The sequence below is a fragment of the Macrobrachium nipponense genome, chromosome 24, assembly GCF_015104395.2.
Source record: "Macrobrachium nipponense isolate FS-2020 chromosome 24, ASM1510439v2, whole genome shotgun sequence".
NCBI classification, from domain to species: domain Eukaryota; kingdom Metazoa; phylum Arthropoda; class Malacostraca; order Decapoda; family Palaemonidae; genus Macrobrachium; species Macrobrachium nipponense.
Window position 1 is genome coordinate 77206053 of NC_061091.1, and position 17141 is coordinate 77223193.

Sequence of the window (17141 nt, forward strand, 5' to 3'; positions counted from 1 at the left end):
ACGAAATAAGTGTATTATTGTTGAATTTCATGCTTATTTTCTCCATTTTTACATTGTATTAAATAATGATATATCACAAATTGAAAAGGGAATACACGAAATAGGTGTATTATCATAGCATTGGGTTTTTGTTTACATTTTTCCTATGTATTACATATAATGATATATCACAAATTGAGATTAAATTAGGTACATGGAAATAAATGTTCATTATTGATATGTGTCCTTATTTCTGTCCCTATTTTCTCAAGGCGTTGAATAGAAATACAGTTAAAATTTGAAGGAGTTTGTTAAATGAAGTGGGTATTATTTCTATAGATACGATGATTTGCTGACCTTCAAATAGTCAACCTTCAAAACCTCGAAAATTGCACGGCAGGTATCTGGAACTATGTAGCTCATAGCTTGTGGTGAAATTATGGTAGAGTATTTAAGATCTTCATAGCTTCTTCCAGTAGAGCTGGCTACACACGATCAAGTAAACTTGACAAGTATGCTTGATCAAGTGACTTGTTCAAGCAAACTGGACCGTCTGTATGGTGAGACTTGATCAAGTATTAGACTTGACAAGTCGCTTTAAGGCATGATTGAATTTGAATCATGTCGTCAAGTCAAGTCTTGACTTGTTCAAGTCAACTGGACCGTGTGTACCAAAGACTTGATCAAAGTTGAGGGTGTCAAGTTTATGGTTTAATTCCATTAAAAAAATATTTTTTTTTTTCAGGTTAATACTAAATGTATGCCGAATAAAAATTTGTGTACAATTTGTGTAAAAATTTGAATACATTGAAAAGGCAGTGATTATGAAATATTTTTCCTGAAAATAGCAACATCTGGCATCCGTATAGCTTGCTTTTCACGGCTAGTTGTGGCGTATAGTCTTCATCACTGAATGAAGTGCTGTGTGATTGAAAAATGGCAGATCGTGAGTTGCTCCAAGATTTTATTAAAGAATACGAAAACCATTTATGTCTTTGGCAATGTAAATCTCCAGATTATCACAATAAACAGAAAAGAGAAGCTGCTAACAGCATTTTGCTAAGCAAATTGAAACTTATCGATAAGAATGCCACTAAAGCAGTTGGTCCAGTTGCTGAATAACCTCTGGTTCCATGCAACGTAAAAACACCATACAAACAAACAAACAAATCAAGAAAATTAATGCCCTCAGGACTAATTACCGAAAGGAAAAGAGGAAAATTTCCCAATCTCTTCAATCAGGTGCCGGAGCCGACACTGTTTACACGCCTTCTCTGTGGTATTATCCCCTACTTCAATTCCTAGATGACCCGGAAACGCCTCGACGTTCGACATCCAACTTCGATGACCCACAGGTTAGTATACCTATTTATAATTTCACTAATTTTTATATTTATATTTATAATGTTGTTATTTTCCAAATTATATACTTAGAGATCGATTTCTGTTTAGGTTCACTAGCTTTTTACATGAGTTGTACAGTATAGGTATATGTAGAGAATACCATCGACAGTACACATTTATGATAGGTAGACAGCAATATTAATATGCACTAATGATGGAGTTAATACACAAATCTTTGATGCCAAGGCGCTTGGCCTTCATTATTGAAATACTCCATGAACTCTCTTCTGACTTGCTTGGCATTTGAAGGTAGATTACCGGAAACATGAGAATTTAGTAATGGGACCGTGCGTGAATTATATCTGAGGTTAGTCCAGGATTGACTAGGCCGTTTTCTAAGTCCTCGGAAGCTACAGAATCAGGTGGTGCATAGGATATAGTACTGTTTGACATCAAATAATTATGCAATGCTACAGTTGCCTTCACCACTTCATCGATATATTCTAACTTTATGTTGATGGCTGTGTGAAAAATTCTAAAACGTGCTGCTAATATACCAAAAACGTTCTCAACTATCCGGCGGGCTCTAGATACTCGGTAATTGTATACCTTTTTCTCGATACAATTTAAATCACACTGTTGGAATGGTTTCAACATATCTGTTCTTAAGAACACCCCCGTCTGACACTTTGCCATTCGTCCCAAAATCAAATGCTATAAATTTATAGGTTGCATCTGCAATAGCTAGGAGTACCATGCTATGCGTTCGCTTATAATTATAGAAGAATGAGCCACTTATCCTGCTGGGGGGATGATCTCCACATGTTTACCGTCCAGACAGCCGAGGCAATGTGGGAAATTCCACTTCCTCTCAAACTCCCTTGCTATAGCAATCCAATCACGTTCACTTTGTGGCACCTGAAGAATGTTTAAATAATTAACACATTAATACATTCGGTCAATATTGAAAAGTGCCACCACAGCTAATACGAGTTTTCTGATATGTTTATTGAACAGATTTTTTAATTCTAAGGCACTTTTCTTCTATGGCATTTCCGTCGGAAATCAGCCTTTAATGAGATATAGCCACTTTTAATGTAGTGCGCACTGTATAATTTAAGTCATGTTGAATATTGCAAAATTACGTCATATACGATAGAGCAATGAAACATGCATTTTCTTTTATTTAAACAATTCTAAGACACTTTTCTTCTATAGCATTTCGTCGGAAATCAGCCCTTTTATGAGATATACGAAGTTTAATTATAATGCTAATCTGCTATTTTAGCCAGTTAGGCTATATATAGCTATTCCTTGGAACAGTAACACCTATTGGAGTTATCTCTTAACCAGGGGGGCGCGAAGCCCCCCCACCCGGACCCCCTTATCTTTATCACTTAGCCCTTGGGGGGCAAAGCCCCCCTTTGAACCCCTCCTAACTAACCTAACTAATCCTAACCTAACCTAACCTAACCAATAGCATTAAAAGTGGGTTATATCTCATAAACGGCTGATTTCCGACGGGAAATGCCATAGAAGGAAAAGTGTCTTAGAAAAATTAAAAGGAATCTATCTATTAAACATTTCAGAAAAGTCGTATTAGCTGTGGTGCACTTTTCATTGACCATACATTCATATTTAATATTTAATTAATACATTCATATTTATTAATATATATGTGTCTGTTACAGGATCAAAATGAAGAACATGAAATTGGTTTGGAGGGTCTTGATGAAGACAGTGCTCCACCTACGCCAGAAATGAAAGACACATTTCTACGTAAAGAAGATACCCCTGCAACAAAAACTTCACACAGAAACCTTGCAAGGCCAACTAAAAGGAGTACGGATAAATGTGACTCAGTGCTAGGCGCAATTGAAGACCACTTCAAGAAACCGAAACCAGCAGAAGATCGGTACGATGTTTTGGGCAAACATGCGGCTGAAAAAATGAGAGCCGTACAAGATAATATACAACGAATACTAGCCGAGAAAATAATAAGTGATGCTCTTTTTATGGCAGAAATGGGCCAGTTGACCATGACCCATTCGATTCAACAGCCTTCGCCTACGTATTCACGGTAAGCCTCTTTCTTTAACCGCTATCTGCAGAATAATGATCAAGGTTCCTTTTTCGTTAAAATGATTCAGTCTTTCGTTGGAATATTTGTCGAAAAAATATATATAATATCCAAAAGATGGCTTCCACATTTATAGATAAAGCAGAAAGAGACAATCTATTAGAGGGATCTTCATCCAACCGCTCTCTCTCTCTCTCTCTCTCTCCTACCACTAATGGGTCCCACCGGAGTCCTTAAAACCATCCAATTTCTCAATCTTTTCGAAGGATATCAGTGATCAAACCTACTCAGAGTTGAATTACTTGTTACTTATTCTTAACTATCAAAAGTAACACTCAAGAAGGAGTTTCTCTGTAGACAAGATCCTTTCGGGGGGTAACAGCACCGTAATTCCTGTCTTGAATGATAATATGTCAGAATCTCTACGAGACAGAAGGTTTTAAAAAATATAACAATGAGTAAATTACAGTGCAAGATTCCGCTATATTGGTGAATCTCTTCTGGTATGTGCCTTGCCCAGCGTAGTACTACAGTAAGCAAGGCTGCAAATTCTTTGCTGTGCCATTATTATTATTATTATTATTATTATTATTATTATTATTATTATTATTATTATTATTATTATAATCAGAAGACGAACTTTATTCATATGGAACAAACTCAGAAGCCACCGACTTGAAATGCAAACTTCCGAAGAATGTTTATGTTGTTCTTTGGAAAGAAGTGCTACAGATCAATGGAAAATACAAAGAGAGGGGGGAATAGTTATTAGAAAAACAGACAAATTAATAAGTAATTACATTTTTTCGATGAACAAATGAATTCATGAATAAGATCTCGAATAACATAACGCAGAGCAAGTATGGGAAACTGTGGCCTCAACTATCGACTTTCAACACTGACTACTCCACAGTTTAGCCTTGGCCCAGTTACCCGCCTACCTAACCTTACCTCCCCCCCCCCTTACCCCCCCCCTTCCCCCCTTTCCCACCCCCCACTCCTTCATAGTTTCCTAAAGTTAAATGGCAATAACAGGAAATTTGCTTAAACAGGCATTCTTCTCCCACCTCTTCTTCTTCTTCTTCCATCTTCTTCTTTCTTTTCTTCTTCTTGTTTTGAGGGGGGAATCAATGGTGCCGATGGCCAACTTGTGGAAAACAGTTTTCTTAGACTATGATATCTGTATCAACTTGAAAAGCAAAATTTAGATAAAGTCAAATATGCTCAGGTTCTTGAAGAGCAAATCCTTCTCTCTCTCTCTCTCTCGTTTCGTGATAAACAAAAGTGCGTGCGTGTCGTAGTTTAAGGACTGGCTGCGGGTGATTCCTCGTAAATTGTCCATAAACGATGTCATTTTCCTACTATTATTTTGGCTTCACGTTGCATAGGAGAGGTTGCCTCTACAAGCAAAGTAGAAACAGGCTTGGAATTCCTTTTGTATCACGTATTTTCCAGTGGCTCATATAGACCTCTAGGCCTAATAGCCTAGAGCTGTCTGTCTTTCATTCAGAGGCTGAAAAGCCTTCATTGCTAACGGCGTGGTTAAGCTCCCCCCCCCCCTCTCTCTCTCTCTCTCTCTCTCTCTCTCCGAACTAGGTCTAAGTGTTTCTCTTCCCGTCGGCCTTTATTAACAAAATATCGTAGTTGGCTTGGCAAATCAAAAATTTACCGTAACTATGATGTATGTATGTGTGTGTATATATATATATATATATATATATATATATATATATAACACAGTCCAGGACGTACAGGGCGTTTATTCACATGTTAAAGAAGATCAAGGGCAGGAACACGAAGAGATTCACATTATCCTTTAATCCTACGTTTCGTGACAACATCGCCCACATCTTCAGGGATTTTTCTACAAAATAAAGTATAAAATGTAACATAAAAATAAGAGCTGATCACAAGATCCAATAGTTGAAAAGTAAAAACAGTTTAATGGTAAAAAATTACAACTATCATACTTAAATTACATGCACACTTGATTAAAACAGACCAGAAAGAAATACCAAACAACTTACAAATGACGAGAAGAATATTTAAAAATTAAAGCTAAATTACACAAGATAAAAGTAATAACAAATATATAAAAAGTAAAAGTCATATATCCACAAAACCACAGCCAAAAACAGCTCAACACTTTTAAACCAAAACCTTTCAGCATCAAAGATAAAAAACACACTAAAAGTAAACAACGTCAAGAGGCACAAGGAATGACAGAATAATTAGGCTAAAAACAATGGGACGGCAGAGGAATGGTGTTTAAAGTTGGAACTCGTAGTTTGAGTTCAGAGTTTCCAAAATCAACAGTTCGTTGGGTTCCTTTGTTTGGCCAATAATTTTAAAATCTTCGTAATTGACTGTGGCTTTACATTTAAAAGTATGCTTCCTTATATAAGATGTTCAGGGTTAGATAATTTGTTACACCCAGTTCTGTAACTAAACGCCCCGATGGGAAATCGGCCCTGACCCTGAGAAGACGTCGGGTAGATCCAAACATATTTTCCCAGATTACATCTGGGACAAGTGTATTCATAAACGACACCCGACGTCATCAAAGGGCAGAGCCGATCCTTAAACATGAAGAGCGAGCCAATGGTCTTGGGATTTTTAGGTATAAGTTTTAGATTTACGGCTCCAAAATATCTGTGCACAATCTTGGTAAACTCGTTACGGAAAATTATCATTTAATAGATACGGGAAGCTGGCATAAAGAGGGGGAGCTTGGGGACCTTGAACTAATAGGCTGTTCAGAAACCCCTTTTATTGAGTAATTTATTTAAAATCTATAAAAGATCTTAGAAGGAAAGCAATTATTAGAGAAGTACTGGAGGAGAAAGTAATTTCATTGTGGAAGAGAGACCAGGTAGAGGTAAGAGACAGAGCACGATAAAGTAAGGTATATATCGAGTTGAGTTTGAAATGAGAAAACAGAAACTATAGAAGTTGGAACCGAGCCCGGTAAATGTTTTCTTCTGAAAATTGAGGTACTAAAACTTTCATTTCCTTGGAGACCAAAATATCTAGGAAGGCTAATTTAGAATTATGTTCTTTTTCCATTGTAAAATTAATATTATTATGGTAATTATTAGCAAAATCTAGGAACCTGTCAGCATCGAAATCATGCTTGAACAAGATAAAAGTGTCGTCCACGTAGCGTGAGTAAAACAAAGGGCGGAAGGCCAGGGGGCATTCGTCCAGAATGCGCTCCTCCAGGGAGCACATGAATATATTCGCAAAGGTAGGACCAAGAGGAGACCCCATGGCCATCCCCTCAATTTGTTTAAAAGCTGTCCATTAAAAAAACAAATGCGTGTCCAGCACGGCCAATTCTAAAGAGCTTTAAAATTCGAATAAACTAAAATTACAGTAAACAGACTCAGGTTCGGGGAAATAGCTTATCAAGAATAATGTTTATGGTCTCTCTTACAGGTACGTTGGTAAATAGTGACTCGACATCAAAAAACTAGTCATGAATAAGTCAGAGTCTGGGGTAAAATACGTCTTTAAATTGTTCAGAATTTTTAAGAGTATACTGGTTAGTGGTCAGCTGTTCCAACAGAGGGACGAGAAATTTTGCCAGTTGGTAATTAGGTGTGTTGTAAGAGGCCAAGATAGGGCGAAGAGGAACATTATCTTTATGTATCTTTGGTAAACCATAAAGAATTCCGTAAGATGAACCACTGGAAAATAAATCTTGGAACACTTTTCATCAATGATATTGTCATTTTTCAAGGTTCTGAGAAATCTATTGATTTTATCCTCAACTTTGAATAGCTTTGATAACTAGGCACACCTATTTTCTGGAACCTGGTACGATCGCTTAAAATATTAGTCATTTGTTGTTATAGTTCACCTTTATCCAATATTACCGTTCCCCTCCCCTTATCCGGCCTAACAATGATAATGTCATCACGTTTAGAAAGGGACTTGAGGATTTCCAAATCACTCTTTTTAAAAAGGGAGCCCAGTTTGTTTAAGTTTTGAGAAAGCATTTTGGGACAAAACCATTAGCTCACTCTGTAGGCGGCTAAGGTCACTACACAAATTGAGATTTTTTAAACGTTGAAATAACACTTCAAGGGCAGAAAAAACTGACAGTAGTTAGGTTTAAAAATTTGGTAAGCAAAAATCTAACCCAAATGACAAAAGGAATTCTTCTCGTTTAGACAATACATATTTCGAAAAGTTAAAAAACAGTTTTATAACAACTATGAAATTTTGGTAGAATAATTCCAAGGTTTGCCAATTTTCTATGGTGTCTCCGTTGTGTAGTATTAATAAAAAATTTTAATACTGTTATTAAAAAGCTGAGTAAAAACAATCTTATCAATAAAAGAGAACGATTCGAGAACTTGGTGGCGAAAAACTATTGAATTGCTTGTTAAGGCGTTTCAGTGTCTTTTTGTTTACAGCTAATTTTCGTAGTTTAGTAAATACCTAATTGTGTCAGAATAAAACTGTGATGATATAATGATTTTTTATAAACTTTAAATTTAACAAAATTTGGAACAATTTCATTAATGAAAAACAATATTGCAGGAACTCAAGGTCCAGATACTTACTTTTTCTTTTTTCATACATATTTTTTCCAATTTTTTCCGACACTTTTTGGAGAACTCCAAGGCCATAGCGATTCCTTACGAACTGCTGAAAGTTATTGGTCCTCTTGAGCGTAAACGGAAAATAAAAGGAGAACGAAAAAAGCATAATTCAGCTCATGTAGGATTATTTGTAGAACATCCGTGCAACCCAGCTACACACGGACACAGTCCAGACGTACAGGGCGTTTATTCACATGTTAAAGAAGATCAAGGGCAGGAACACGAAGAGATTCACATTATACCTTTAATCCTACGTTCGTGACAAACATCGCCACATCTTCAGGGATTTTTCTACAAAATAAAGTATAAAATGTTAACATAAAATAAGAGCTGATCACAAGATCCAATAGTGAAAAGTAAAAAACAGTTTAATGGTAAAATTACAACTATCATACTTAAATTACATGCACACTTGATTAAAACGACCAGAAATACCAAAACAACTTACAAATGACGAGAAGAATATTTAAAAATTAAAGCTAAATTACACAAAGATAAAAGTAATAACAAATATCATAAAAAGTAAAAGTCATATATTCACAAAAACCACAGCCAAAAAACAGCTCAACACTTAACCAACCTTTCAGCATCAAAGATAAAAACACACTAAAAGTAAACAACGTCAAGAGGCACAGGAATGACAGAATAATTAGGCTAAAAAACAATGGGACGGCAGAGGAATGGTTGTTTAAAGTTGGAACTCGTAGTTTGATGTTCAGAGTTTCCAAAAATCAAACAGTTCGTTGGGTTCCTTTGTTTGGCCAATAATTTTAAAATCTTCGTAATTGACTGTGGCTTTACATTTAAAAGTATTGCTTCCTTATATAAGATGTTTCAGGGTTAGATAATTACACCAGTTCTGTAACTAACGCCCGATGGGAATCGGCCCTGACCCTGAGAAGACGTCGGGTAGATCCAACATATTTTCCCAGATTACATCTGGGACAAGTGTATCATAAACGACACCCGACGTCATCAAAGGGCAGAGCCGATCCTTAAACATGAAGAGCGAGCCAATGGTCTTGGATTTTTAGGTATAAGTTTTAGATTTACGGCTCCAAAATATCTGTGCACAATCTTGGTAAACTCGTTACGAAAATTATCATTTAATAGATACGGGAAGCTGGCATAAAGAGGGAGCTTGGGGACTTGAAACTAATAGGCTGTTCAGAAACCCTTTTATTGAGAATTTATTTAAAATTCTATAAAAGATCTTAGAAGGAAAGCAATTATTAGAGAAGTACTGGAGGAAAAGAAAAGTAATTTCATGTGGAAGAGAGACCAGGTAGAGGTAAGAGACAGAGCACGATAAAGTAAGGTATATATCGAGTTGAGTTTGAAATTGAGAAAACAGAAACTATAGAAGTTGGAACCGAGCCCGGTAAATGTTTTCTTTCTGAAAATTGAGGTACTAAAACTTTCATTTTCCTTGGAGACCAAAATATCTAGGAAGGCTAATTTAGAATTATGTTCTTTTTCCATTGTAAAATTAATATTATTTTTATGGTAATTATTAGCAAAATCTAGGAACCGTCAGCATCGAAATCATGCTTGAACAAGATAAAAGTGTCGTCCACGTAGCGTGAGTAAAACAAAGGGCGGAAGGCCAGGGGGCATTCGTCCAGAATGCGCTCCTCAGGGAGCACATGAATATATTCGCAAAGGTAGGACCAAGAGGAGGACCCATGGCCATCCCCTCAATTGTTTAAAAAGTGTCATTAAAAAACAAATGCCGTGTCCAGCACGGCCAATTCTAAAAGAGCTTTAAAATTCGAATAACTAAAATTACAGTAAACAGACTCAGGTTCGGGGAATAGCTTATCAAGAATAATGTTTATGGTCTCTCTTACAGGTACGTTGGTAAATAGTGACTCGACATCAAAACTAGTCATGAATAAGTCAGAGTCCTGGGGTAAAATACGTTCTTTAAATTGTTCAGAATTTTTAAGAGTATACTGGTTAGTGGGTCAGCGGTTCCAACAGAGGGACGAGAAATTTTGCCAGTTGGTAATTAGGTGTGTTGTAAGAGGCCAAGATAGGGCGAAGAGGAAACATTATCTTTATGTATCTTTGGTAAACCATAAAGAATTCCGTAAGATGAACCACTGGAAAATAAATCTTGGAACACTTTTTCATCAATGATATTGTCATTTTTCAAGGTTCTGAGAAATCTATTGATTTTATCCTCAACTTTGAATATGCTTTGATAACTAGGCACACCTATTTTCTGGAACCTGGTACGATCGCTTAAAATATTAGTCATTTTGTTGTTATAGTCACCTTTATCCAATATTACCGTTCCCTCCCCTTATCCGGCCTAACAATGATAATGTCATCACGTTTAGAAAGGGACTTGAGGATTTCAAATCACTCTTTTTAAAAAAGGGAGCCCAGTTTGTTTTAAGTTTTGAGAAAGCATTTTGGGACAAAACCATTAGCTCACTCTGTAGGCGGCTAAGGTCACTACACAAATTGAGATTTTTTAAACGTTGAAATAACACTTCAAGGGGCAGAAAAAACTGACAGTGTTAGGTTTAAAAATTTGGTAAGCAAAAATCTAACCCAAATGACAAAAGGAATTCTTCTCGTTTAGACAATACATATTTCGAAAAGTTAAAAACAGTTTTATAACAACTATGAAATTTTGGTAGAATAATTCAAGGTTTGCCAATTTTCTATGGTGTCTCCGTTGTGTAGTATTAATAAAAATTTAATACTGTTATTAAAAAGCTGAGTAAAAACAATCTTATCAATAAAAGAGAACGATTCGAGAACTTGGTGGCGAAAACTATTGAATTGCTTGTTAAGGCGTTCAGTGTCTTTTTGTTTACAGCTAATTTCGTAGTTTAGTAAATACCTAATTGTGTCAGAATAAAACTGTGAGTGATATAATGATTTTTTATAAACTTTAAATTTAACAAAATTTGGAACAATTTCATTAATTGAACAATATTGCAGGAACTCAAGGTCCAGACTTACTTTTGCTTTTTTCATACATATTTTTCCAATTCCGACATTTTTGGAGAACTCCAAGGCCATAGCGATTCCTTACGAACTGCTGAAAGTTATTGTGTCTTGAGCGTAAACGGAAAATAAAAAGGAGAACGAAAAAAGCATAATTCAGCTCCATTGTAGGATTATTTGTAGAACATCCAGTGCAACCCAGCTACACACGACACAGTCCAGACGTACAGGGCGTTTATTCACATGTTAAAGAAGATCAAGGGCAGGAACACGAAGAGATTCACATTATCCTTTAATCCTACGTTTCGTGACAACATCGCCACATCTTCAGGGATTTTTCTACAAAATAAAGTATAAAATGTTAACATAAAATAAGAGCTGATCACAAGATCCAATAGTTGAAAAGTAAAAACAGTTTAATGGTAAAATTACAACTATCATACTTAAATTACATGCACACTTGATTAAAAACAGACCAGAAATACCAAACAACTTACAAATGACGAGAAGAATATTTAAAAAATTAAAGCTAAATTACACAAAGATAAAAGTAATAACAAATATCTATAAAAAGTAAAAGTCATATATTCACAAAACCACAGCCAAAAACAGCTCAACACTTAACCAACCTTTCAGCATCAAAGATAAAAACACACTAAAAGTAAACAACGTCAAGAGGCACAAGGAATGGACAGAATAATTAGGCTAAAAACAATGGGACGGCAGAGGAATGGTTGTTTAAAGTTGGAACTCGTAGTTTGATGTTCAGAGTTTCCAAAATCAACAGTTCGTTGGGTTCCTTTTTTGTTTGGCCAATAATTTTAAAATCTTCGTAATTGACTGTGGCTTTACATTTAAAAGTATGCTTCCTTATATAAGATGTTTCAGGGTTAGATAATTTACACCCAGTTCTGTAACTAACGCCCCGATGGGAATCGGCCTGACCCTGAGAAGACGTCGGGTAGATCAACATATTTTCCCAGATTACATCTGGGACAAGTGTATTCATAAACGACACCCGACGTCATCAAAGGGCAGAGCCGATCCTTAAACATGAAGAGCGAGCCAATGGGTCTTGGGATTTTTAGGTATAAGTTTTAGATTTACGGCTCCAAAATATCTGTGCACAATCTTGGTAAACTCGTTACGAAAATTATCATTAATAGATACGGGAAGCTGGCATAAAGAGGGAGCTTGGGACCTTGAAACTAATAGGCTGTTCAGAAACCCTTTTATTGAGTAATTTATTTAAAATTCTATAAAAGATCTTAGAAGGAAAGCAATTATTAGAGAAGTACTGGAGGAGAAAAAGTAATTTCATTGTGGAAGAGAGACCAGGTAGAGGTAAGAGACAGAGCACGATAAAGTAAGGTATATATCGAGTTGAGTTTGAAATTGAGAAAACAGAAACTATAGAAGTTGGAACCGAGCCCGGTAAATGTTTTCTTTCTGAAAATTGAGGTACTAAAACTTTCATTTTCCTTGGAGACCAAAATATACTAGGAAGGCTAATTTAGAATTATGTTCTTTTTCCATTGTAAAATTAATATTATTATGGTAAATTATTAGCAAAAATCTAGGAACCTGTCAGCATCGAAATCATGCTTGAACAAGATAAAAGTGTCGTCCACGTAGCGTGAGTAAAACAAAGGGCGGAAGGCCAGGGGCATTCGTCCAGAATGCGCTCCTCCAGGGAGCACATGAATATATTCGCAAAGGTAGGACCAAGAGGAGACCCATGGCCATCCCCTCAATTTGTTTAAAAAGCTGTCCATTAAAAACAAATGCCGTGTCCAGCACGGCCAATTCTAAAAAGAGCTTTAAAATTCGAATAACTAAAATTACAGTAAACAGACTCAGGTTGTTCGGGGAATAGCTTATCAAGAATAATGTTTATGGTCTCTCTTACAGGTACGTTGGTAAATAGTGACTCGACATCAAAAACTAGTCATGAATAAGTCAGAGTCCTGGGGTTAAAAATACGTTCTTTAAATTGTTCAGAATTTTTTAAGAGAGTATACTGGTTAGTGGTCAGCGGTTCCAACACAGAGGGACGAGAAATTTTGCCAGTTGGTAATTAGGTGGTTGTGAAGAGGCAAAGATAGGGCGAAGAGGAACATTATCTTTATGTATCTTGGTAAACCATAAAGAATTCCGTAAGATGAACCACTGGAAAATAAATCTTGGAACACTTTTTCATCAATGATATTGTCATTTTTCAAGGTTCTGAGAAATCTATTGATTTTATCCTCAACTTTGGAATATGCTTTGAAATAACTAGGCACACCTATTTCTGGAAAACCTGGTACGATCGCTTAAAATATTAGTCATTTTGTTGTTATAGTCACCTTTATCCAATATTACCGTTCCCCTCCCCTTATCCGGCCTAACAATGATAATGTCATCACGTTAGAAAGGGACTTGAGGATTTCCAAATCACTCTTTTTAAAAAAGGGAGCCCAGTTTTTTTTGTTTTAAGTTTTGAGAAAGCATTTTGGGACAAAACCATTAGCTCACTCTGTAGGCGGCTAAGGTCACTACACAAATTGAGATTTTTTAAACGTTGAAATAACACTTCAAGGGGCAGAAAAAACTGACAGTGTTAGGTTTAAAATTTGGTAAGCAAAAATCTAACCCAATGACAAAAGGAATTCTTCTCGTTTAGACAATACATATTTCGAAAAGTTAAAAAACAGTTTTATACAACTATGAAATTTTGGTAGAATAATTCCAAGGTTTGCCAATTTTCTATGGTGTCTCCGTTGTGTAGTATTAATAAAAATTTTAATACTGTTATTAAAAAGCTGAGTAAAAACAATCTTATCAATAAAGAGAACGATTCGAGAACTGGTGGCGAAAACTATTGAATTGCTTGTTAAGGCGTTCAGTGTCTTTTTGTTTACAGCTAATTCGTAGTTTAGTAAATACCTAATTGTGTCAGAACTAAACTGTGAGTGATATAATGATTTTTTATAAACTTTAAATTTAACAAAAATTTGGAAACAAGTTTCATTAATTGAACAATATTGCAGGAAACTCAAGGTCCAGACTTACTTTTTCTTTTTTCATACATATTTTTTCCAATTTCCGACATTTTTGGAGAACTCCAAGGCCATAGCGATTCCTTACGAACTGCTGAAAGTTATTGTGTCCTCTTGAGCGTAAACGGAAAATAAAAAGGAGAACGAAAAAAGCATAATTCAGCTCCATTGTAGGATTATTGTAGAACATCCAGTGCAACCCAGCTACACACGACACAGTCCAGACGTACAGGGCGTTTTATTCACATGTTAAAGAAGATCAAGGGCAGGAACACGAAGAGATTCACATTATCCTTTAATCCTACGTTTCGTGACAACATCGCCACATCTTCAGGGATTTTTCTACAAAATAAAGTATAAAATGTTAACATAAAATAAGAGCTGATCACAAGATCCAATAGTTGAAAAGTAAAAACAGTTTAATGGTAAAATTACAACTATCATACTTAAATTACATGCACACTTGATTAAAACAGACCAGAAATACCAAACAACTTACAAATGACGAGAAGAATATTTAAAAATTAAAGCTAAATTACACAAAGATAAAAGTAATAACAAATATCATAAAAAGTAAAAGTCATATATTCACAAAACCACAGCCAAAAACAGCTCAACACTTAACCAACCTTTCAGCATCAAGATAAAAACACACTAAAAGTAAACAACGTCAAGAGGCACAAGGAATGACAGAATAATTAGGCTAAAAAACAATGGGACGGCAGAGGAATGGTTGTTTAAGTTGGGAACTCGTAGTTTGATGTTCAGAGTTTCCAAAAATCAACAGTTCGTTGGGTTCTTTGTTTGGTCCATAATTTTAAAATCTTCGTAATTGACTGTGGCTTTACATTTAAAAGTATGCTTCCTTATATAAAAGAGGTTTCAGGGTTAGATAATTACACCCAGTTCTGTAACTAACGCCCCGATGGGAATCGGCCCTGACCCTGAGAAGACGTCGGGTAGATCCAAAACATATTTTCCCAGATTACATCTGGGACAAGTGTATTCATAAAACGACACCCGACGTCATCAAAGGGCAGAGCCGATCCTTAAACATGAAGAGCGAGCCAATGGTCTTGGGATTTTTAGGTATAAAGTTTTAGATTTACGGCTCCCAAAATATCTGTGCACAATCTTGGTAAACTCGTTTTATTACGAAAATTATCATTTAATAGATACGGGAAGCTGGCATAAAGAGGGAGCTTGGGGACCTTGAAACTAATAGGCTGTTCAGAAACCTTTTATTGAGTAATTTATTTAAAATTCTATAAAAGAATCTTAGAAGGAAAGCAATTATTAGAGAATTACTTTTCTCTCCAGTACTTCTCTAATAATTGCTTTCCTTCTAAGATCTTTTATAGAATTTTTAAATAAATTACTCAATAAAAGGGTTCTGAACAGCCTATTAGTTTCAAGGTCCCCAAGCTCCCTCTTTATGCCAGCTTCCCGTAATCTATTAAATGATAATTTTCGTAACGAGTTTACCAAGATTGTGCACAGATATTTTGGAGCCGTAAATCTAAAACTTATACCTAAAAATCCCAAGACCATTGGCTCGCTCTTCATGTTTAAGGATCGGCTCTGCCCTTTGATGACGTCGGGTGTCGTTTATGAATACACTTGTCCCAGATGTAATCTGGGAAAATATGTTGGATCTACCCGACGTCTTCTCAGGGTCAGGGCCGATTCCCATCGGGCGTTAGTTACAGAAACTGGGTGTAAATTATCTAACCCTGAAACATCTTATTAGGAAGCATACTTTTAAATGTAAAGCCACAGTCAATTACGAAGATTTTAAAATTTTATGGCCAAACAAAGGAAACCCAAACGAACTGTTGATTTTGGAAACTCTGAACATCAAACTACGAGTTCCAACTTTAAACACCATTCTCTGCCGTCCCATTGTTTTTAGCTAATTATTCTGTCATTCCTTGTGCCTCTTGACGTTGTTTACTTTTAGTGTGTTTTATCTTTGATGCTGAAAGGTGGTGGGTTTAAGTTGTTGAGCTGTTTTTGGCTGTGGTTTTGTGAATATATGACTTTTACTTTTTATGATATTTGTTATTACTTTTATCTTTGTGTAATTTAGCTTTAATTTTTAAATATTCTTCTCGTCATTTGTAAGTTGTTTGGTATTTCTGGTCTGTTTTAATCAAGTGTGCATGTAATTAAGTATGATAGTTGTAATTTTTACCATTAAACTGTTTTTACTTTTCAACTATTGGATCTTGTGATCAGCTCTTCTTTTATGTTAACATTTTATACTTTATTTTGTAGAAAATCCCTGAAGATGTGGCGATGTTGTCACGAAACGTAGATTAAAAGGATAATGTGATCTCTTCGTGTTCCTGCCCTTGATCTTCTTTAACATGTGAATAAACGCCCTGTACGTCTGGACTGTGTCGTGTGTAGCTGGGTTGCACTGGATGTTCTACAAATAATCTACAATGGAGCTGAATTATGCTTTTTTCGTTCTCCTTTTTATTTTCCGTTTACGCTCAAGAGGACACAATAACTTTCAGCAGTTCGTAAGGAATCGCTATGGCCTTGGAGTTCTCCAAAAATGTCGGAAATTGGAAAAAATATGTATGAAAAAAGAAAAAGTAAGTCTGGACCTTGAGTTCCTGCAATATTGTTCAATTAATGAAATTGTTCCAAATTTTGTTAAATTTAAAGTTTATAAAAAATCATTATATCACTCACAGTTTTATTCTGACACAATTAGGTATTTACTAAACTACGAAATTAGCTGTAAACAAAAAGACACTGAACGCCTTAACAAGCAATTCAATAGTTTTCGCCACCAAGTTCTCGAATCGTTCTCTTTTATTGATAAGATTGTTTTTACTCAGCTTTTTAATAACAGTATTAAAATTTTTATTAATACTACACAACGGAGACACCATAGAAAATTGGCAAACCTTGGAATTATTCTACCAAAATTTCATAGTTGTTATAAAACTGTTTTTAACTTTTCGAAATAGTATGTCTAAACGAGAAGAATTCCTTTTGTCATTTGGGTTAGATTTTTGCTTACCAAATTTTAAACCTAACTACTGTCAGTTTTTTCTGCCCCTTGAAGTGTTATTTCAACGTTTAAAAAATCTCAATTTGTGTAGTGAC

At 35.5% G+C, this 17141-nt stretch overlaps 1 protein-coding gene across 1 annotated transcript; it reads left to right on the forward strand.

Annotated features, from left to right (window-relative positions):
* The first annotated feature begins 852 nt into the window (after positions 1 to 852).
* On the forward strand, positions 853 to 3407 carry LOC135203599 (uncharacterized). Its single transcript, XM_064233400.1, has 2 exons — positions 853 to 1334; positions 3015 to 3407. The coding sequence occupies exons 1-2, from the start codon at positions 1113 to 1115 to the stop codon at positions 3405 to 3407; spliced, it is 615 nt and encodes a 204-aa protein (XP_064089470.1). The 5' UTR covers positions 853 to 1112.
* The last annotated feature ends 13734 nt before the right edge of the window (positions 3408 to 17141 follow it).